Genomic DNA, 24,211 nt, shown 5'->3' on the forward strand with positions numbered 1-24,211 from the left:
AAAAAAAGAAGTTTTGATGTTGACAAAATGCTAAGTATGTGGTGTATCATTTCCAAGAAGAAGTTTATTGTGGAACAAAAGCCAAGCTATTTTAGATTGGCCCTAGCTATTCAACCTAAAAGTCTTGGGTTTCTCTAATTATTACGGAGAATTTGGAAAGGCGTTTTCACCATTGAAACAATCACTGATCTAAACAAAAATGTTACAAATCTCAAAAATTGGTAATTAAAGCTGTCCAAACTTTAACTTAACTAACTTTAATTTAAAGCTCACTCTTAATTACGAAGACCCCCAGCTTCTCTTTATGGAAGAAGTGGATGTCATTGAGGTGGGGGCTGCAGCGGTTCTTTCCTAACATTGATTAGTCATTAAAAAACACTTCACTGTGACTGTTTCTCTGTTGTCCTTATCAGAATCTCCAGATGACAGCTGTCAGAAAAAAGTTCACAATGACAGCTACAACCACCTTCTCTTAATTCTTGCAATCAGCACTCTGCTTATAACAGTTATCTAGCTAGCCTCCTCACCTGGACTACAGCACCGCTTTCATTGCTCTTCAATCAGCCCTCCAGTGAAAAGGTCAAGTCAAAAAAACAAATCAGAACATTTATCTCACTATTAATATCTCACCTGTTTGTAGCCTTTATAAATTCCCTCAGTTCTACCAAACCTTTGCACTAGCAAAGGCTTGTTTTGAATTTCTATGTTCGTGCTTTGAAGAAGACTTCTTTTGTTTGACTGTACATCATGATTCTACCTTCTCCAATCTTTTGACCTAGACTTCAAACCCACCTATTCTACCTTCCCCAACTCTTTGACTTTGGTTTCATCAATCACTATTCTACCTTCTACAATGCTTTGACTTCAGCTTGTACCTCACTACTAGTGCTCTCAGCATTAAGCGGTTTGGCCAGACGTGGTGTGTCTCTGATTGGTTGGAAGACACATTGCACCTATTTACAATCCAAACAGATCATAAAATTTTAGAATTTTCTTCTCTTATTTTAACATTATAATAACATTTTGTCCCAAAAAGCAGATTCTTTGTTTTATTCTTTTGCTCAAGGACATTTTCATACGAACTTCAAGCACTACTAAGTCAAAACATGTTTGCTAGGGTGGGGTACAGAATAATGGTTGCCATTATTCCGACAATACTTACCCAGACGTGGTGACCCCGAACGGCTCCTTCCTGACCTGGCTCCAGGATGACTGCTGTGACCGGCGACTGCAAGGGATCGCCACCTATGAAGAATCCGAACAGTCCCGATGACATCACTGCCAGCCGCGATGCTCTTTTCCTTGCTGTTAAGGTGGAAATGTAAGTATGCGGGCATAGACAATGTACAACGCTAAGCAAAGTACATTGTCTATGGCCACATACTTACGTTTTCACCTTAACAGCAAGGAAAAGAGCGTCGCGGTCGACAGTGACGTCATCAAGACTGTTCGGATTCTTCATAGGTCGCGATCCCTTGCAGTAGCCGGTCACAACAGTTGTCCTGGAGCCAGGTCGAGAAGGAGCCGTTCGGGGTCACCACGTCGGGGTAAGTATTGTCTTGGTAGTCAGCATCGATATGCTGACTACCACCGATTTGCTAAACTTGCTGCTAGCTAATATCAGATAGCCATAAACCATACATTTCTGAAATTATGCTGATTCAACAAACTTCAAAGGCATAATTTCTAAAAATAAATTTTTTACTAACTGCACATTTAAGAAGAGTGCATTAAAAAGTGTCATGCTGTGCTATTCTCTGCTGTCTAGTATTTCCAGCAATGATGTTTGTAGCAACAGCCATGACTGGTTTGAAATTTTCACATGAAATTACCACAAACATTGTGTGATAGTGACTGAGAATTGGTAGTATTCACAATTGGTATCAGGTGCAGCTTCAGTCAAAGATGTACATAATTGTCATCTTCAAAAAAGTATAACAATGCTAGCTGTACAATCAACATGTTCAGTTGCATTTTTGGAACTGCCTTCTTGTTTGTCTGAGGTTGTGTGCTCCTCCATACGAAGTCTATCATACCTGTCCATATGCTGAATCACAGGCAACATTCACAGCTTTGTTCCCAAGTGTCGTCAACTTACCTTATGTTCACATACTGCACACATGACCATTGTGATTTTATTAATGTTACTGTGAAAATTTGCATTGTAATATGGACTAGCCTTTTAGACAATGTATGGTTTATTTCTTGTAATACATCTAGTTGATCGTGCTGGTTTGTAAGGTTTTAGGTAATAAAGAACAAGCAGTTTACAGTCAGGTTTTGTGTGATGGACTTCACTATATGGGTTTCACAATATTAAACTACACTTTCCTTCACAGTATAACATTTTATAGTGATGGGAGATGGGGAGAGTTGAGCATCTCAGAGGCAGTTCACAATTTATTTATACTTATAATGTGTCTGCTGAACGGCAACTGCATCTAATTTCATGACTGTTTCTTCTACATCCTCATCTCTTAATGCAAGCACTTCCTGAAATATGTTCTCTAATGTCATTTCATTTTGTGAGGAAATTAAATGACATATAGCACCATATTCTGCAAATACAGGTTGATTTGTTATGTGCGCAACTGAAAAATATTTTCCACAAATTATATTTTTTTATTTTAAGCAAGTTGGATAAGCATGGGAATGCATCAGCACTATTCTTTTCTTTATTACCACTGGCATCAGCATTGCTTCTTTTTCTTTGGATACTACTACTACTACTACTACTACTACTAATACTACTACTACTACAACTGCTACTACTACTACTACTACTACTAATAATAATACTACTAATAATAACAATATTACTAATCATATTTGTAGAAATAATAATAATATTAATAATAATAATAATAATAATATATATAGCAATGTGTAAAAGTCTGAGCACATATGCCTGTGCCAGTCATAGGCTTGTCATTTAATAGTAAAATTTCATTCTCATCTAACCACCTTTGAGAATGGGAGGAGAGTAAATGTTCATCATCATCAACACCATCATCATCCTCATCATCATGGCCATCTCTGTCATTACTGTCTTATGATGCTCATCCTGAAGCTGCTGCAAATAGTGACTAGCACTTAATTGTGATTTAAAATGAACCTTGGTATCACCACTTCTAGAACATGTCCTCAAAGTCTGCAGACTATGACTAAATAAAGACAGCTCTGTGTCATGATTGGATAAAGGGAATGTTAAAGATTCATATGTTTCATTATCATCAGAACAATGGGCATACACATGATGGGAGTTTGCTGGGAATGTGCAGCCCATAACACATTGTAATACATGCCTAGCGCTGGTACAAGTAAATTTGGGGGGACCCCACATTTTTTGTCACCCTGGTTTTGCACGTACCAGCCTAAGTTGGCAGCACTGGGTCTAGTTAAGATGTTTTGGGGGGACAGGACACTGTGATATTGTTTTTATTATTGATTTATTGGCCTTATGGGGCCGCTATGATGGATATGCTTTAAGTGATGTATAAGGAAATTCCACGAAGTGAATGCTATTTGTAGTCATTTTAAAAGTAAATATTGTGTGAACTGAAATTAAATTACAAATATAACAATTTTGAATTATGTCTTTTATATTCCTATGTTTTAGAATAAACAAAGTACTTGAGTGACTAATGCTATGCAGTGTTATTGAAGTGTAAAGGGATTTAGAAAACAATGTCTGTCTGCGGCAGTGGGTGAAGCATGTCTGTAGAATACATGAAGATGATCTCTCCAAAAGTCTTCTGTTTGTACTGCTGTCGTGTCAAATTATATATTGCAAGGAACTGCTTGTGCACTTGGCAGAGACCTTATGTGTGCTTTTTGTTCCAAAGCATCATCTTTCTTTTCAGAAACTGAAGGATGTAAACACTTTAATTAACTTTGGAGCCTAAGATCCGCTAAAAACAGATTAATTTTCTGAATTAACAATGTGCAGAGCTTTGTTATTATTCCAACGCAATACCAATTTGTGATGCTGCTGAGAAAACTTGGTAGATTTACTGGAAGTACTTTAGGAGTTAGGGTCCTTTGCTTTGAGTCAGATGTTCCTTTCAATAGTTTTCCCTTTTTTATTTGCTTAATGAATGCATAGAAGTTTCTGCAGAAAAGTAGAGAACTAGAGTATATACAAAAAGAGACATAGGGGTATATTTACTAAACTGCGGGTTTGAAAAAGTGGAGATCTTGCCTATAGAAACCAATCAGATTCTAACAGTCATTTTGTAGAATGTACTAAATAAATGATAGCTAGAATCTGATTGGTCGTTAAAGGCAACATCTCCACTTATTCAAACCCGTAGCTTAGTAAATATACCCCATATTCTCTTAACTACAAATGCAGTAATACAGTTGTAAGGGCTGAAATTGTTAAATGCAAGCCGGTATTCCACTGTCCTCCATATTATTATTGTCAATCTAGGAAAGAACCCCCCCCACACACTAGCAGCCATTTGTAAAAAATCAAAGGGTGCAGAATTGCAATCATTTGCTTGTACAATGAAGTCTTCATGTCCACTTAGTTTTCCAGGTACAGAGCCTCTTCAGTATTCCTGGAAATGACCTTGAAAATTAAATCAGCTCCTTGAGATTTTCTATTAGAAAATGGCCTGAAGTGTTCCACATGGATTTTTTTCCCTCTCATTTTTTGTTCCACTTGGATTTCAAACACTACCATAAAACAGAGTAAATTGAACATAGTTTCCTTTGCTCTTTCCATAAACTGTACATTCAGCATAATACAAGTTTATAAAGACAGTGTGGAATAGCAAAGTAAAAACAGAGCTTGGAGATTGTATAGTTGAAACGTTGTACCTCTGTCAAAGGGCTTGTCCAACCATGAAATTCAATTTGCGCAAAATCCACCCATCTTTTGTATCTCTACCAGAAACCATTGCTTATGGCTCTTTGCCCTATAACTTCTGCATTCTTAAAGGAAATCTTGTAACATCACAATATGTGCATGATTAATGACTTACCTACATGTAGGAAAACCAGCGAGTTGTAGGGAAGATATGTTTATGATAGATGTGGTGTAAACTAGATTTACCAGTGTCTGACCAGTTAGCTGCTGTTATCTATGGTACAAGTTACACTGAATCTACCAAATTTGTAAATGCTAGAAGAGGGAAAATCTGAAACAGGCTTCCTGGTTTAAAAAGAATCTAAATTAAAATGTAATAAAAAAAAACAGTGCGATTGAAAAAAACAACTTCAAAAATATATCAGAGTTTCATCTGCATCATCCATTGCAGGGAAGATACATTTTAGGTATAGAGAACTTGCGGGTGTTCTCCTGATTCAACTTTCTGGGGTTGTACTAAATGGGTAAAAGTAAATATGGGAAGAATCATGGAAAAGTATTTTCTATGTTTGTCTACCTCTTTACGTAGTTACATAAAAAGACACATGTCCCATCAGGTTTAAACAGATACCCTATTTCCCTATACAGCATAGTCCAATTTGCCTTAATTTCTCCATGGCCCTGTAAAGGCAATCAGTGCGGTGCTAGAAGCCCCGTTACACAAATCAGTTTATGGGTAATTAAAGTTTCCTACAGTTACAACATTGCCAAGTTGTGCAACCTTTTCTATTTACTGCTGAATCTTCTAATTTATATTAGGTAGATTACAATATATTCCATCAATCATTTTGTCAATTTTAACTCTCATTTGAAGCTCTTCCATAATGTTTCAGCACTATCACATGTTCGATCAGAAACATCATACTTCATATTTAGACTGCTTAAACATAGAGACATGCTCCCCTACCTTTTCTTTTCACCCTTTCATTTCTAAAGAGAGCATACCGATGAATATTAATAGCCCAGTCATGTGAATCGAACCATGTATAAGCAACACTAATCAAATCATATTGTTCCTCAAATACCAACGATGCTAGCTCTTCCATGCTTGCCAGACTTCTAGGATTTATGAGCATACACTTAAACTGTGTTTTATACTTTAGATATTTTTTCTTGCCATAATTTGTAAATAAAGGCAACATTTTCAGTATTTAACTGTATTACCAAGTCCAAATCTATCTAAGGTAAAACAATATGAATTTCACTAAGGTAAACAGAGTTTTAAAAATAATTCTCAGTTTAAATGAGAATTTAAACTGAATTTTACAGAATAAAACTGTGAAACGTGGTTTCGTAAAGAATTAATAAATGCCCTTGGTCATGAAGATCTGTTTTTTTTTTTCAAAGCAATCATTAGCTCTGTATTTTCCAATGTTCTGTGTATGGTACAATGCAAAATAATAATGAATTATAAATACAATGCATGTGAAGGAGAGTTTTTTCACATAACCTTTGGACCTTTAATATTGCAGTATGTCATAAGCTTCTCCAGCTGTCACATGCTTAAATCACAAAATCATGTATTCAGAGCAGTGGAAAGCTTGCTTATTCACGAGCTGGCTACGTTCTGATATTTTGCTGATTCTGATGACAATTAAGATCAATACATCTGTTACTGTATGTGTAGCAGCCTCTCTAGGGCATCTGAGAATCTTGTGTTGCATGTCTCATAGAGACAGTTTCACTAATGAAACCAAGTCCTGGAACACCATTCTAATAGGATGCTATTGATTTGAAATCACACATGCTGGGAAGTTCAATAGAATAAAGCAATTTTGTTTACTTTTGTGATGAAAATGTAAGTGAAGGCTTCATTTAGTCAGACAAGGTAAAGAATTGTACTGTATCACATGCATGAAATCAGAAGTCTTATCCAGTGCACCAGGAGATCTATATATATTTGCAAAGATGAAGATAAATTTAATTTCTCCCCTTCTTCTTTTCTAATTTCATTTAGTATGTCCAATAATAATTTTAATTTGAGAATGCTCCAGCAGTCAATGTTGAATAATCTTTCAAGGTCTCCTGAAAGATAATCACTATTCAATTCTCTCAATGCTATATAAAACATTTCTTTTCATTGCAGAATCATTAATATTGTTTTTACATCATTTGAACATTTTGAGGGTTGCATCTCAGAACTGGAATGTAGAATGACAAAATATGAGCTCTAAAGATATTTAATCTTAAATACTGCTGACAATGAAATTAAAAGTATTGTGCAGTCATGAAAAAAAGAGCCAAATAAATAATATTTAAGGCCACAATTATTTAAAGATTAATGACTTTGACAGGTATTATGTTTCTTTCATTTCTGCCTCACATTCGCTATTGTGCTTGTTTAATGCTTAGTATTATATTCTGCTGGCAAGGTATAGCATGTTGCTGGGCAGTCAGTCTATGTATTCTCTCTTTCTTATAAATAGGAAAACACCCCCATAGTAATATAAGTGCTTGTACATAATGCATAGCACTTATCAATAGAGATGGAAATGAGTTTCCTAGTTTCTGTACTTAGCATATCAACAAATATTCTAATTGTATAAATGCAAAAAATTGGCAGGCATGCAGCAAGTGAGTGTTACCCACATAACAAACCACCAGGTAAAAGGTTTCAGATGATGGTTTTTAATTTACCACCTAAATTGAGTGAGCACAATGTATAAAAATTGACTGATTTGTGGTCACCAAAAACACGAATTGGAAATTATTGATACTCAGACAAGAGTAGAGATTATCAATTCTAATGATTTATGTTATGACATGATTTGCAATATTGGGCCAACCTTCCAGTTTTCAGCAAAAATGTTACTTAAAAGATTATTAAGGTTATACAAACACCATTGCAAACTGATTAATTGAAACACAGGACATTGATATTTGCTGAAACATTTAGCTTGTGTCTTGCAGATGTGAAAGAATATATATAAAAAATGACGTGGAGAAAAATGTAAATCTCTGCAATAAATACTTACAGGAATTCAACTGCTTTGTATTGCTATGGTATGCTAAGGAATAATAACGCATGTTACTTTACTTGGATACTGAATAGCTATATGATTTTAAGGTTAATGTCTTTTTTTTCTTTTGTGTTTATAAAATTACATTACAAATCTGGATTTATAGATCATCAATTGAGTTTTTTTGAGAATAATATATTTATAATATTTGCATCAATTACTAAACTGAATTTATTTTTTTGCATGTGCTTCAGTTATTGACCTGCATTTATACTTGCACTGAGCAGAATAATTGTACACTCAAGACTTGGATCTGAAGATTTAAACAACTTGCTTATACAATATTTGATGATTTTAAACTATGATTACATGATTTTATATATTTTTTACTCTTTTCAGCATGATTAATATATTGTTTTCTGTTAATTTATTACTATTATCTTAGTTCATTATTGTAAACAGATGTAATATAGTTAAAATGTAAATATAAACACCTGGTGCTTTCACTTGTTACACAGGAAGGTTATCACAATCAGTCTTTAGGAAAACAGTCAGTAAAATTTTCAATATTCATAATGAGATAAGATAATGACAATTAACCAAGGATCCCTGGGTCTCCAATAAACATATACCATGGAAACAAACATCAAAGAATTGCAATATAGTGTAGTAACTTACAGTCAGATTTCTTTCTTTTTGTTTAAAATTTCTTCCTTCTAAAGTATAACAATTGACATGGCTATACCATACATTGCATTAAACAATATGCCATCTTTATTCTCATTATGAGATCAACTTGTGCATGATTATACAGTATAAATGCTTTTGTGGTCCAGTCAAGTGATTTTCAAATAATATATCATCAAATACAAGATAACTAACTTTTTATACATGTGTAATCATAAATAAGAGAGAATGGAAACATAACCGAAAAAAATGGGAGTGGAAACTCATATCTGTGCATAAGAAAGGGTATAGGATCAAGTGTAGTACATCCCAGATGATTTGCATGATCAGTCTGCGCATGTGTATTTATAGTTTACTCCCAGGTGAATACAGTGATAGTAGGCAAGTAAATGGGAAAAGAGAACAAATTTTCTTATTTCACAGCACTAGCATTGTTAAGGCATCTCAGAAGAGTTGGAGAACAACAACTTAGCAAACCGAAACTTTGAAGTTTAGCCATAAAATCCAGGTGTCTTGGAAAGCCTCAAAGGTATCTCCTACCACCCAGATGGCATCTTTCATATCCATGTAAAAGTCAATTTTGTAGAACCAGTCAGACAAAGTTGGAGGAGAGGAGGATCTCCATAGAATGGGAATCATTGTTTTAGTGACATTGTTGCAAGGTTTTAAAAGGGACATTTAGTTTTTCACAGTTGAAACTCATCACAACATCGAATCTTTCAGAACTACTTCTCCAAGAATCTAATTGGAGTGTTGTATCACGGTGTCCCCAAAATGTTTTAATTTCAAACACTCCCACTAGATATGAAGAGGGTTACCTGGTCCTTCAAAGCATCTTCAGCAAGTGTTGGGTAGCCCTTGGCACATTTTGCTCAAGTTATCTGAATATATCTATACTATTGTGAAAGCAGTTTGAATTGTGTCTCAACTACACATATGCCCGGAAAGCTTGCATGTGTACTTTGAAAATTTTTTGTCCTCATGTCTACCCCTATTTCATGACCGAGGTCTCACTCCCAGGCTCTAGTGATCCATGGTAATGTAGTGTGTTGATCTTCAATTATGAATTAACGCATTTGGAAGATTGTATGTATTGGGATTTAGGGTCCGAGCATAGCTTTCAAAAGGTCCCTGTGAAGCTCTCTTGCACTGAGGAAATGTTGGAGTTGTATTATTTCCACTCTATTTCCACTCTTCCTCCTGGGGGAGATTCCACTTAATTTGAATGCCACTAAAAGACCACATTCCCCTAATGTCTACTATCTGGTCATACTGGAATATCCCTGCTTCCAGACAATTTTAGCCATAGGGCTCAAGCCTTGGGGAGATTGTTTATTGGTTACAAAGGGAGACCATCAACAATTTTTTTTCCCATATTTAAGATTTTCTTCCAACAATAAGGGTGGGTAAAGCTGGGTACACACTACACTGTCTTCGTCCAATAATCGGCTCAAACAGCCGACATACGACCGCTCGTTCAAAAGTCGGGTCAGTGTGTGCAGTGACACGATGGTCGAAAGTCTGCCCAAATGGACGATTGTCGCCTCATTTGGTTGGTCGTACCGTTTAATATTTTCGTTCCAATCTCGTTTCCACTGTGTAGTGTGTATAAACTTCCGACCGATCCACAACAGTGAGTAAGAAATGACAGTCATTGCTCACGACAACATGGCTGTAAAAAGTCGCTAAAGGGACGTCCCCTCTTCCCTTTATCATCCTAAACAAGGCTAGTGTGTATGCAGTCCATGGACCGAGCGATCGGACCATCGGTCGCATGTAAAATCGCTCGGCATAAAAAGTTGGTGGAAATTTCTGTAGTGCGTACCCAGCTTGAGACAGTAGTCTGGACAATTGTTGGCAGATTAGTAATACAAGGGGTGACTTTGACTAGTAGTCACATAGCTTTCTCCTCAATCCCAATCCATTGTTTTGAATCTAATCCACTGTTGAATTAAATTTAGCATATTCACTTGATAATAGCAGGTTATATGTGAAAGCTGGAGGCCCCCCTGGTGCCTTTGTCTATACAGTACTTCTAGTTTTATGTGAGGCCTCCTGCCCCCCCAAGTTACATCCTTTATCATTTTCTAATTGACCCTAGTGTCTGTCTGTCTCTGTTTATGTTAGGAAATCTAGACTGTAAATCCCAATGGGGCAGGGACTAATGTGAGTGAGTTCTCTGTTCAGCGCTGCGGAATTAGTGGTGCTATATAAATAAATGATGATGATGAATGGTGATGACTAAGTATCTGTGAACCACTTGGAGGGGGGAATATGTGGGTGGTACTTGTAGAAGATAAAGTATTTTGGGTAGTGATTTTTAAGAATATTAATCCTCTCTATTCAGTTAAAGTTGTTGGATCTTCAGTTATTTAATTCTTTGCATCAGTCAGTCAGTTGCAGTGAGAAGTTGGTATGAAAAAGTTAATATAGGTCTTTCATGATTAGAACTCCTAAGTATTTTATATGGGACTGGTGCCATACAAAGAGAAATGCATGTTTCAAACACAGGATAATCACTTGTGATGGCGTCATGAGATTTAATGCTACTAATTTTGAGTAACTAACCTTAAAGGTAGACAAGTTGCAAAATTCACGAAATGTACTTAATATTTTGTGTAATGAAACCACTGGATTAGTGAGTGTGGCTAGCAGGCTGTTTGTGAAAAAGTTTATATTCTCTGTCTTATTATAAACCCTGCTGTATCTGGGTTCATCCTAATTGATAGTGCAAGGGGTTCCATACAGAGGACAAAGACCAATGGAGAGAGGAGTGGCATTCTTAATATTTAATGGAGCAGAAAGGGAGCCATTTTATTTTGATTCTAGTGGTGAATTATATAATGATACCTTTTTTGTTGTGTTATCTTGAGCCTCGCAGCCTGGTACAAACCCACCTGATTATTATGTATTACCTTTGGTAGCAATACATTCAGCCTATTTGCTATTAGTTTAGCATATCAACATTGAATCTTTAAAGATTCTGTAATAATCTATTGTGAAGCCATCAGGCCCTAGGCTTTTGTCTGTGGGGGTAGAGGATATTCCATTCTCCAGTTAAGCTAGGGTGAATGGCTTTTCTAAATGGCCCATGCCCTCTGCCAAAAGCCCTGGAAACGTAATTCTAGCCAAATATGTACTGATGGCTCCTGCTTATTTTCTTCCTTAAGTTGTGTTAGCTTCTCAGCTAAATTATATAGTTATAATAGTAGTAGCAAAGAGAGAGGTGAGGCAATATCCCCTGTTTCATGGTTTGTCTTCCCTTTACCATCTTTGATGGAATGAATGAAGGATATGGCTCTTTGAGCCCTAAGGCCACAGCCCCTTCAGCCACTTTATCAGGCCCCTTAAGCCATTTTATCAGCAACCTTGTCAGCTCACGTCAGCCACCTTATCAGCCCCTTCATCAACCCCATTTAGCCACTTCATTAGCCCCTTTTAGACATTTTATCAGCCACCTTCAGCTATTTCATCTTCCCCCTTAAGCCATTTCATTGACCTCCCCCTCAATTAATTCACCAACCCACCCAGCCATATAAACGATCCCCCCAGACATCCAGACTCACTTACCTGCTGATATTTAAGCATTGCAGTCTTCACCTTAATTACAGGCACCCTGGCAGCAAATCCGATTGCTGTTAGCTGCCTAAGTAAAACCAAAAATTAGTAACTTTGAACCTTGGAAAAATCATATTGTATTGGAGAGGAAGGTAAATGTAAAATATGGGGACATATTTATATTTGGGATAGGGCATGTCCTAGATCAACTTTGAGTTTTAGTGTAAAAATAAAGCTATCAAGTATTTGCATCATAAACGAAAAAAAATCCAGTATTTTCCTGATGTGCACAATAATAAACTAATTTGCACCCCTTGCATTGTAGCATGGTTTTGTCCAGGAGAAAACTTACTCGGTTTTTTTGCCTTACTTTCCTTAATGAATCAGGCCCATTATCTACATCTCTTCTCTTCTGTTCATATTCCTCTGCTGTGGTTCTAGTGTTTGTTTGCAGCATGGCTTCATTTCGCTCATGTATTTTTTCCTACACTCATCATCAAACTAACCTTGTCTCACTGCCACCTTTCTTAAGCTTAGAGTTTTTATAAGCTTCTTTCTGTCTTACTTCTTTTATTGTCTTCCATTTTTCCTCTATGATCTCCTTGGCCCAGTTGTGGCGACTCTCCTGGAGACTACCTTCTATATCCTTTTCAAACTTCTCCTTTCTCCATCCTTCTTAAGCTTTAAGTCATTATAAAAATCCATTCTCTTAACAACTCTTTAAGAGACTATTCGTTATTTGTACTTCACTTTCACAAATAAATGGTCCAAATTCCCCCCTGTGCTCCTGCAGCTGTCTACTACAAGTTATCATGTCCATGTAAAATACTGAGTTCAATAAACATACAACCAAAAGTCATAAGTATACATGTAAAACCCTGCCAATATTAATACTTATTAATCTTTTTATTGCCTAAGGCAACTGGGCACCCTGGGAACGCCTCTCCAAATACGGAAAATTCATTTAAATAATTCATTTAAATATAAATATTATAGTTTCATAGGTAAAACCACAAAATATCTAAACTATATTACATATATTTGTATATTTTTAGATGAATGCATTGCAAGATGCGTCCAGCTGTACATTAGTATCATAAGCACCATGTGTGTCATGTGTATATTTCTGACACATAATAGCTTACACATAGTGAAGAAAAAGTGACAGGGAAGCATTTTGTTGCTTCTGTTATTAAACTTTAACATCACAGACATTTATGATTTCTGAATCTACAGTATCAGCAAACCGAATATCTGGAGTTTCATTCATCTCTAATTTTAACAGTCTATAGTTAGTATTCCAGTGTGTTAATTACTTCCCATTAAATTCTAACTGATTGCAGAGCTATGTGCTATACTTATCCAACATTTATATTATGTAAGGAGAATTATGACCGCAGGACATTTGAATATCTTCACATCAAGACAAAGATGTAGAGGATAAAAAGTTTTAAAGGAAATGTAAAAGACGGAAATTTCCCTAAACATAGGAAAATTTTAATATTTGACATTAGTAAATGGAACCCCAATGCACTCTTACTGTAATGAGTTTAATGAAACATTAATTTTGGTGAAACAAGTAGTATGATGAGAGAAAATAAGAGAAAAATGTAAATAAATGATGAGGAGTAGATCAAATGTGCTAACAGTGGGGCTTATTATTAGTATGTTTTCATTGTGCAAGATGCACTATGGGATGTCCAACCTAACAAGCTGCAATAATTGTATATATGGATGAACCATGATCAAATGTTATGAAGGCACAATGTGCATCATGAATGCACTGCATTGTATGAGTGTTAATATTTGTCAATGGCAAATGGATCTTCCTACTGAATGCTACCTATTTCAGTGTTGTAGAGACATGTAAAAAAGTTATGCATACAAAATAAATGATTTGCTATAAATTATATCATATTTCAAACAGTTTCCTGGCTATAATTAGCAGTGCTAATTGCATTAGAAAGCAATAATGTTTATGGGTTTATAAAAAGAATTGAGTGGATAGGCAGTGTGTTTCTCTTGTGAAAAGGTAATCAAGCATAAAATAATGTGGCGGTCTGTTTATTTTTGTCTTGATTGTATTTTGATAGGCTTGGCCATGGAACCGATATGGTTGTTACTGCTGTTGTCAGTTTACCAGTTGTCAGTGGGTGCACAGTTTAATGGATACAATTGTGATGCCAATCATCATAGCAGATTTCCAGGTAAGAGATGCTTAATGTAATTGATCTGTAGAATAATAACTCTAATTTTTGTAAGAACTAAACTATTATTATGTTAAATGTGTACACCATAATTCTTTATTAAAAGAACTACGTATAGACATTTTTCAATAAACCAAAAATGCTAATAAAAATCAATTACTTTCTCTTACTGATATAATTTGGTTACTTGCTAAACAATTATATGGGGCAATGTTTGTTCAGGCATTGCTTTATGTGTGATATCACATTGATTATCGATTGTAATCAAAATCTCAATGGGAATGTCCATATTTTCATAAATATAATTGTATATGTATGTATTTGAGCACTAATTTGGTCCCATGTGACCTGGACATTAATTCTAGCCTCAGAATGATTGGATCTGTCCATTCTGGCTACCAATGTGTGGCCCACTAGTTTTACACTCAGGCTGAAATACCAACTATACTTATGAGATAGATTCAATTACTGGCAAAGTGTAACCACGTGATGATTTGGTAAAGATATTTGATTTATTTTTCCTTGCACTTCATTGTGGTGCCAGCAACGAGCCAAGTTTGCATTACTGTAATTGACAGTAATATGCGCAGTCTTGTCTTCATGGCTAATGGAATCACCCCCTATGTATGAGCATCTTTCAAGTGATTGGTCACATACCACAAGTATTGTACTAGAAGGCCATGTACAAGTAAAATGCATATTTACTCACAGTAATCTCAGTACTTAACATTATATTATCTTCATGTAGATCAAAGAAGAAAAAAAGGTTTGACTGTGATTTTTTTTTTTATGTGCATATTGAATTCAGGAAGAATGATATTATAAAAATGTATATATCATTATTATTATTATTATTATTATTATTATTATTATTATTATTGCAGAATTTAATAAGACAGAATAAGTTTAATGTAGTACACTAGCAGCCTCAAAATGATGTCATCTCATCTAATGATTATGGGTCCCATCTCATTTAAAAATTAACCTTATTGTTAATAATTAAAATGGAATCTTAAAAACAACGAAATAACAAAAGTGAAATAGGGAGTTTAAAAACTGCTGAGCATACTTGTAATCTCTCTTAAATTTAAGTTTGTCTTCTAAATAAGCCAAAATTGAATAAAGGTTTTACCTTTTAATAAGGCAATAGCTGCAATCTGGATTCTTTTAAGTGTTATCTCTATTGTGTTACAACACTGAATAAATATTGTACCAAGGTTATTGAAAATATGTATAAAGGTAGATACATTTGTCGCAATATGCTACATTCATACCAGTGAGCCTGATGAATTGCTTTAAAAAGGGTATTATTAGTTGTGACTTATACCTCTATTATATAGAATTGTCCATTACTGGCTCAGTTTTCAGATCTATAGTTTATGACTTGCTATCTACCTAACATTGCTCCACTAGAACTCAGGGCTGATCAGAGCTAATTAATTTGGTTTAACAAGTTCGATTCATAGTTATTCTTGCTGTGATACTTAATACTAGATTAAAGAAACTTTTTGGTTTGATGGTTTTAGTGAGGAGTATAGTCTATCATTTTTAAATTTTGGATTAAGTCTGCTCAGCGATCAGCAACACATGGTTCGCTGGGTTAGCTTATTCAAGCCTTGACAGATGAGATGATATGATTTTGAGACTGATAGTGCACTACACTAAACAATTTTTGTCTTCTTAAATTCTGCATCTATTTCAATTTGGTAGTAGAACCTCAAGATATCAGATAGATATTTATATATTTATCCATATTATTTATCACAATTATGAAAATCAGACACAGTACAATACAAACTAGTGACAATGTCTGTCTATATTGTATTATTATTATTATTATTATTATTATTATTATTATTATTATTATTAGGAATATATTATTATGCAATAAAATGCATTTCTCAGGAAATTAAAGATCTATTAAATAGGTAGAATATATAAAGACTGTCCAAGTACATGAATGTAAGAAAAGAAACACAATTCACTGTACTAAATATATATGTGCAATAAACAGCCCATAGATATTTTTTAATACTTTGCATACTTTGTGTCAAAAAATAGTTAAGTAACCCACTATATAGTATGTTTTTTGTACTGTTATACACCTGCCAAAATATGTATAATACCAAAATAAAAACGCAAGTATATAAAAAAAGTAATTAAAACTCCCTCCTGTAAGGGGTGTGGTTTAATGGCCATACTGAAAGGCTGATTTCCATCTGAGCTACACTTCACCAGCTGTGTGTATCCCTTGCAATTGAGACTTGCCAGCCTACCAACAATCTCTTGTGCTCTTACCTGTTTCCCTCTTCTAATTCCCTACACCTGATCCCCAAAGGTTGGATCCTCTGCCCCCTCGGCCGCTCGTGGCACCCTGAGGCCTAACTGCACCTTCCGTCTGGCATGCCTGGTGTAGACTGGACTACCTCCGGTTCAGCTTACCCTGCCTTCTGAGTTCGTGGATGCTCCTTACTACTGCCATTGTTGAGTGACCTGGACCAGAGGTTCCCTCTCAGTGGCTGGTTTTCGGTCCTGGGCCCTGCCAGCACCCAGCTATGCTGTGCGGCCTAACCAGAAGTAGCGCTGATGGGGCAGCCGGTGATCCTGGAACCAGACACCACGTACCTCCTGCAGGCAAATCCTTTGGCGCTCCCAGTGACTAGCTGTGTGAGTCACCACCTGTGTGTTGTACCTTCCAACACCTGTCCCTGCCTACTGCAGACAACAACACTGCAAGTGCCCCGAGCGGCAGGTGAGGCTATTGTGGTTACACATTGGAAAGTCATCAAAAGATTACTCTTACCAGAGGTAACTGAGGAAACTGCTCCAGGGAATTACTGGTGGGGCATACAGCTGGGGGGAATTTCTGGGTCACAGCCAATTAGGGTCCCTATCCTCACAGTAGAGAAGTCCAAAACAGTAACTGGCATTGGCTACAGATTCTTGTCTGCTTTCCCTACTTTAGCTGGGCAGCTATTACTGTTCCAATTAGAAACATCTACTGCCCCCTGTTGATTGCTCTTTTGCATTGCAACCTGCACCTCCTTCTATTGCACTTTGCTTATACAGTATAATTTGGCTGCATGTTCTGGCTGAGGGTCTATGTTGCCCACCACATTGCTCAGCTGTCACCTCCACGCCTAGCAACCATAAGGCATATCCTCTCTGCTCAGATCTTTTGTGGCATAAACATGGGCACATGCGTTAGCCCTACTCCTCTACACCTCTACCACTGACTATGCCTGAACATTAAACAGCTCTGAAGACCCACCCATTTCTGAATATCATCATCTGTTTTGACCTGTCAACTCATCAGTCTTGTACCACTCTAACCTCAATTCTGAGCTCACAACCACCTTGAAAGCATCCATTCGAGAACTCAAGAGAGAAATAGCAGGGATATGGAAAAGCACGATCTGTCTAGATAGGAGAATGAGCGTGCTGGTGGCATCCCACAATGATATCTGGGATGCTTATGATTCCCTCTGCCAGGAACTGGAATCTATGAAGGATAAGATTGCTGACATAGAAGACCAATCTAGGTTGGAATAATGTCAAAATCAGAGGTATCCAGGAATCAATGACCAATGCTGACCTCCACTCCTATATCACGCTGCTCATCTGCAAACTACTCCCTTCAGCTATGGAATGTGACCTTCTCATTGATAGAGTCCATAGACTACCCAAACCTTCCCCCAGGAAGATCTTCCGGATGCACTTTTTTCATGTAAAAGAACAACTTTTGCAAGTGGCCAGAATGGCTGAACATATAGAAGCTCATTCTGGCATTCAATTGTTTCCAGGTTTCTCCAAGGCCATTATTCTCATGCAGAGATCATTCACCTCAGCCTTATGGTGGAATGACATCTCCTACTGTTTAGGGTTCCTCGTCAAGCTCATCATACAGAAAAACAACTCTACTCACATCATCTTTAATCCTGATGAGGGCACACATCTGTTGAAAGGCTGGGACATCATTTGTGACCCCAATGCTTCCAAGCCCCATTAGAGAATGGGGACAGTGGTGGAACAAGACTGACCTTGAAACATGGCTGTTCGTGTCTTTCTACTCTCTCTTTTTGTTTAGGTGCTTTCTTGGGAGATGTCCTCATGCTCCCTGTTCCTGCTGCTTCTAAGGCACTAACCAGTGACAACAGGACCCTACTCCATGAGGTTTGCCCATGGACTTTTAGGTACTGTTTCCTATATATTGGAGTCTGAGGAGATTGCTCTCTCTCCCAAATTTTGATTCCCTGGGGACCGATGATTCTGGACGTATCTCTTTTTGAAGTCTCCTGCCCTGATATGTCACTTGTCATTTCTCCATTTGACCATATCAGCCATCCATATATAGCTCAGTTGGCTATGATTATCACTGTGATTTCCATATAGTTCATACTGTTGTGTCTTTAATGTATTTTATGTTACTAATATGTGTATAGCCTGGGTCACTTAGCTAGGACCACAACCTGCTCTATGAGTGTATTTTTTCCTTGTGTGATTCAGGCTGTCCTCCTCTTTATCTCCCTGTCTTCCTCTCTATATATTCTTTCTTATACCATTGTTCCCATCAGTTTCTTAGACATGGGTGGGAGTTGCTTTACCAGCAAGCTCCATGACCGAAATGCTACTTATTTTGATGCTTCCCTCTCTATGCAGAAAATGTGCTAACCTGAATTCAGGGTTATTTCAGTTCTTTTTTTCCCCTCCCATCTCTCTTGCCCTTCTCTTACACCACCACAGTCCCTTCCCCCTAAATCAGCAGACATCTTCTTCCCTTTTTTATTTGCGCACCCATTACTCCCCTACTTTGAGTAGAGACATTTCCAGTCCCTTTACATGTCAGGCACTTGCACTGCCTGCACCTGTATTCATGTTTAATCTTCTCTCTTTAAATGTTTGGGGTTTAGATTCCCCAAATAAAAGACGGTAAGCCCTTTACTACTTCTTTAGGCATAAAGCTGATGTCATATTGCTTCAGGAAACCAATTTTTCATATAGAACCCCCCCATTTCAGGAACAATCACTACCCTCTCTGCTACTCAGCTAATAGCATTCCCCTTCCCACCTGGATCTCTCCATCACTGTCAACAACTCCACTATCTCTTCTGTACCCCAACTCCGCTGCCTGGGAGTCACCCTCGACTCCTCTCTCTCTTTTGCCCCCCACATTCAATCCCTTGCCCAATCCTGTCGCTTCCAACTTCGCAACATCGCCCGCATCCAGCCCTTCCTATCTCACGAAGCATCCAAAACTATTATCCACGCACTTATCATTTCCCGGCTGGACTACTGCAACCTTCTTCTCACCGGCCTCCCCCGCTCTCGCCTCACCCCCCTTTGTTCTATACTTAATGCAGCTGTGAGGCTTATCTTCCTTTCTCGCCGCTCCTCTTCTGCCTCCCCTCTCTGCCTTGCCTTACACTTGCTCCCCTTCCCTTACAGAATCCTTTTTAAACTTCTCACCCTCACCTACAAGGCTCTCTCCCACTCCACTGCCCCTTATATCTCCAATCTCCTCTCCATCCACACTCCCGCCCGGTCCCTGCGTTCAGCCAATGACCGTCGCCTCTCCTCCACTCTGATCACCTCATCCCACTCCAGAATTCAAGACTTCTCCCGAGCTGCCCCCCTGCACTGGAATGACCTCCCACGCTCCATCTGTTTGTCCCCCAACCTGTGCTCTTTCAAACGGGCACTCAAAACTCATCTCTTCCGCATAGCCTACCAGCTTTCCACCTAACCCTCTCTCCATGGTCTCTCTCCTCTCTTCGCTCCTCCTCAGTAGAGGGGAGCGCTTGCTCCCCTCCTCCGACACCCTCTGTGCCTGTCATCTGTCTCCCCTCCCCTTAGGATGTAAGCTCGTATGAGCAGGGCCCTTCTTCCTCCTGTCTCTCTACCTTCTCTTCTGCTCCAACCTCCATATATTTGCCTTGCCTGGAGCCTCTGAAGTCTTGGTACTACTCATTTATTGCTTTGTACTGCTATTCCATGTACTGTCCATTGTTTGTATTGTGTACGGCGCTGCGGAAACCTTGTGGCGCCTTATAAATAAATGATAATAATGATAATAATAATAATAATAATAATAATAATAATAATAGCCCCCTTAAATGCAATGGCATGGCCATTTTCTTCAGCTTCAAAATTTAATTTGTCCTTCAACTTAAGTATGTAGGTAAACAGGGAAGGTCTCTGATCTTAACCAATCAGCTGGAGGATAAGCCTGTTACAATTGTCTCTCTATATGCTCCCATATCTAGGCAAATCCCCCCTCTCAAAGCTGTTCTGCAGGAAGTACAAAAACTCAGAATGGAGAGCCTAATATTGATGGCACAATATTAACCTGGACACAGTGGGCTCTTCCCTCTCTTTCTGCAAATTGATAGCAGAATATGATATTTATGATGCTTGGTGGGTCTCTGCCCCTGGTGCAATGGACGTTATTTACCACTCCCTTGTCCATAATGCTTATTCCTGCATTGACATGATACTCACTAACAAAAGGTCCCTACAGCATTCCAAGTTCTTTTCGATCCTTCCAATTACATGGTCAGAACACGCCCCGCTCCTATGGACTTGGTCCCCCACAGCATTGACATTTCCCCCTAGACATTTTCCCCTGTTGCCTTTCTAGTTATCATCTTACTCACCTAGAGGGTAAGAGTGCTCTCCAAGATGCCCTTGCTCTATACACTGCTACCAATGAACCTGGAAACACTTCCATATTCACATATTGGTGTACAGTAAGAGCTATTTTGTGAGGGACAGTGATGCAAACAGGCTCCCAGCTTAAGAAAATAAATGCCTATCTTCAACAGGAACTAGAATCCACACTCTTCTCCCTGAGGCCCACAATAAGTTCTGCCTCACCCCTGCTCTGAAAGTAAGCTAACCCAAGTTAGACAGCAACTCAAGAAACTATTTCTGGCTCTCAACCAGGCTGCTTTGTCCCAACTCTGTTGCAAGCTTTACACTACTGGCAGTAAAGCGGGGTGGATGCTGGCAAAAATACTCAGGGGACAACAGGCCAGGAACTGGTTTCGACACATGTCCACAGAAGATGGCCTAAAATTTTTGAACCCTCAAGACATTGCCAGCCTGTTTGCTAAGTACTAGGAAGGCCTTTACAATCTTAAAGAGGATTTAGGCACCCCACAACCCTCACTTACTGACATACATGACTTTCTCCTCTGTCTCACTTATGTAGATGCTGACACCCTGCAGGCCCTAAATGCCCCCTGCACCTCTTTAGAGATTTTTGATGTGATTAAAAGTCTCCTCAAGTGTAAGGCCACTGGCCCTGATGGTTACATCAATGATTTCTATATTACATTTCAGAAGGACCTTGTCCCTATATTGGTCAATTTGTACAATGCTCAAAGCTTAGATTATGACAATTCTGAAACTGGGTAAGGAGGCAGCAGATTTACGCAATTACAGGCCGACAGCCCTTCTCAACACTTACATCAAAATGTATTGCAAACTGGTAGCCAAAAGGCTTGGCCCTATTATTCTTAGCCTCATCCACCCTGATCAAGTGGGAATTGTCATGGGGTAATAGGCTTCTGACAACACAAGAAGAGTCCTCAATATTGTAGATTACATTTCGGGACATCGGTACGAGCCGTGCTTTCTGTGAATGTTAATAAGTTATTTGAATTTCATCTAACTCTTATATTTCATCTATCTCTTGTGAGTACCCCACCAAGGGGGTGTCTATCAATTGAAGAAGATTCTCTGTTTTATTTAATCTTTAATGTCTTATTGACATATGTATTTATTTTGACTGTATCACACTATTTTTGCTCTTTTCTTTCTGTTCCATGAAAATATGAACAAGTTAAGAGAAATAAGAATTGGAGGATTACTACTGCCTAATATAAGTATTTTTCCATTCTACTTTAAAGTGAATATTTATTAGCGCCTGTAGGGATTCATAATATCATTGTTTAAGCTTTCTATGCTGTCTACCTCTTGGATGGGCAATGAAGTCTCCTTGATGGGCAGAGTGTCTGCTTGTAACATTTTGTTGCTCCCTAGGGTTATGTATATTTTCCACATTACCTACCTCCTCCCAAAATGGCTCATGGATGCAGTACATTCACTTATGCTTAAATATATCTGGTGGGACACGCCTTCCAATTTGTTTTTTTTCATGAATGGCTTTACCTAAGAGACAAGGGGTGTCTAGCTCTACCAAATCTAGTAAAGTACCAGAAAGTTTTTATTGTTTCACAGATAAGGACTGGGCATTTCCAGCCCTTCACAAGCCTTGGGTTAATCAGGAACATGCCCTCCATCCCTCCGCCCCTATTGTGGACCTGCTAAGGCTCCCTAAATCGCTCCACCCATTCCTCATTCTCCATTTTAGATGTTCTCAAGGTCTGGGACAGGACTGTTGGGTCCTTCAAGGACTTTGTTCCCCCCAACAAGAACCCTCCCTCTATCTAGCATTTCCAGACTCATCCCCAACTTTAATTTATCAAGCTGGCCTTCTGGGGAGCTTTCCTCTCTCATCCACATGTTTGATGCTGGGGATCCCTGCACCTTTGCGCAACTGCAGAAAAAACATGACATAATCTGTAAAGATTTTTATAAATACCTGCATTTGCATCATTGGATTGCTGAATACCAATGACATGACAGTCCTTTTGGCTTACACCCACCTCTGATTTACTCTAAGCTGATCAGGGGTGATAATAAAGTGTGTATCACTTTCTGGTACAAGCAGTTGTCCAGTCCCTCTGATATACCCAAACATGCTTCCCAGTGTAAACGGGAATTAACAAAAGACATGTCAGAATGTACAAGGGAGTCAGACAACAGTCTGTTTTGTATTATCCCCACTATATTCTTTTTCCCTTCCCATCTTCTATTTTTGTACCTCTTCCCCTTTACCATGAAATTTTTCAATAAAAATAATATTTTTCTTCAAAAATATTCCCTATTGTAGATATAAGAAGAAGTATTATAAGCTGTTTCAGTACCATGTTCTTTTTGAAAACATAGAGCCTGCAGTTATGCAGAAATGGGAGTTGATTTCTAATAATATCATAAACAACTGAATCAGCTTTATTTAATTTAAACATAATCACATTCTAATTTTTATGATCATATGACTTTCATACTTTGTGATATAGAGGCCACCCCGCAGCCTCTGCGGCACCACCCCAGGGATTGTATTGTTGTAGGAAGTTAAAAACAATTAGAGCAAAGTGGCTAGATAGCTTTATGCTTCATCCAGGCCTTTTAATGCAGTTGCAGATGACCACACAGAACTGTAGCTGACATCTTCCTACCACATTTTAAATCATATCCAATAGTGATGTTGCCGATTCTGATAAGACCGCTTTCTACCACTGCAGTCATGGTGCCACACATGATAGATGCCTATTATTGTCTGCAATATAGCAGCTTAATTTTAATGCTTGCATTATGTTAAGTTTAACTATATACCCTGATGTTGTAGAATTCTCTGCCTGATCAGAATTAAAACCTTACTTGCATAATTTAAAAATGTCACCCTACAGTCTAGCAGCGAAGCAGAATTCATCATGCACAAACCACACCAGCATACTCATTGGGTTTAAAAAGTTACTATATAGAAAACTATTGTGCCAGGGAGCTTTTTCTGTTTTCTTTTTTATTGACACTATAGCTTGTTATATTAATTTAATGGTGCATGATCTATCAGATACTTCCTGTTCCCAACAGTTATGCAAACATGAATAGTCACACTGCAAAAATACAAATGCGCTTAAAAGACAGGTTAGGTGACACACCTGCAGCAGCAGAGGAACCAAGGTATCCCTCCTTGTAAAACAATATAAACAAATAAGTACCAACTGCGCTCGCAAGGTGATAATAGAGCAGAATAGGATGAAAATTCAACCCATTATTGAATAGTATAGAACCATATAGGT

The 24,211-nt window shown here is 37.8% G+C and overlaps 1 protein-coding gene across 1 annotated transcript in view; it reads left to right on the forward strand.

The window, feature by feature from the left end:
* Positions 1-14,179: 14,179 nt before the first annotated feature.
* LOC142140242 (zona pellucida-like domain-containing protein 1) overlaps positions 14,180-24,211 on the forward strand; it is a 69,797-nt gene continuing 59,765 nt past the window's right edge. The window contains exon 1 of the mRNA XM_075198067.1: positions 14,180-14,285. Within this exon, the coding sequence (XP_075054168.1) occupies positions 14,180-14,285 (106 nt within the window). The remainder of the gene's footprint in view (positions 14,286-24,211) is intronic.

This window comes from Mixophyes fleayi, chromosome 2 (assembly GCF_038048845.1).
Source record: "Mixophyes fleayi isolate aMixFle1 chromosome 2, aMixFle1.hap1, whole genome shotgun sequence".
In the NCBI taxonomy this organism is placed as follows: Eukaryota; Metazoa; Chordata; class Amphibia; order Anura; family Limnodynastidae; genus Mixophyes; species Mixophyes fleayi.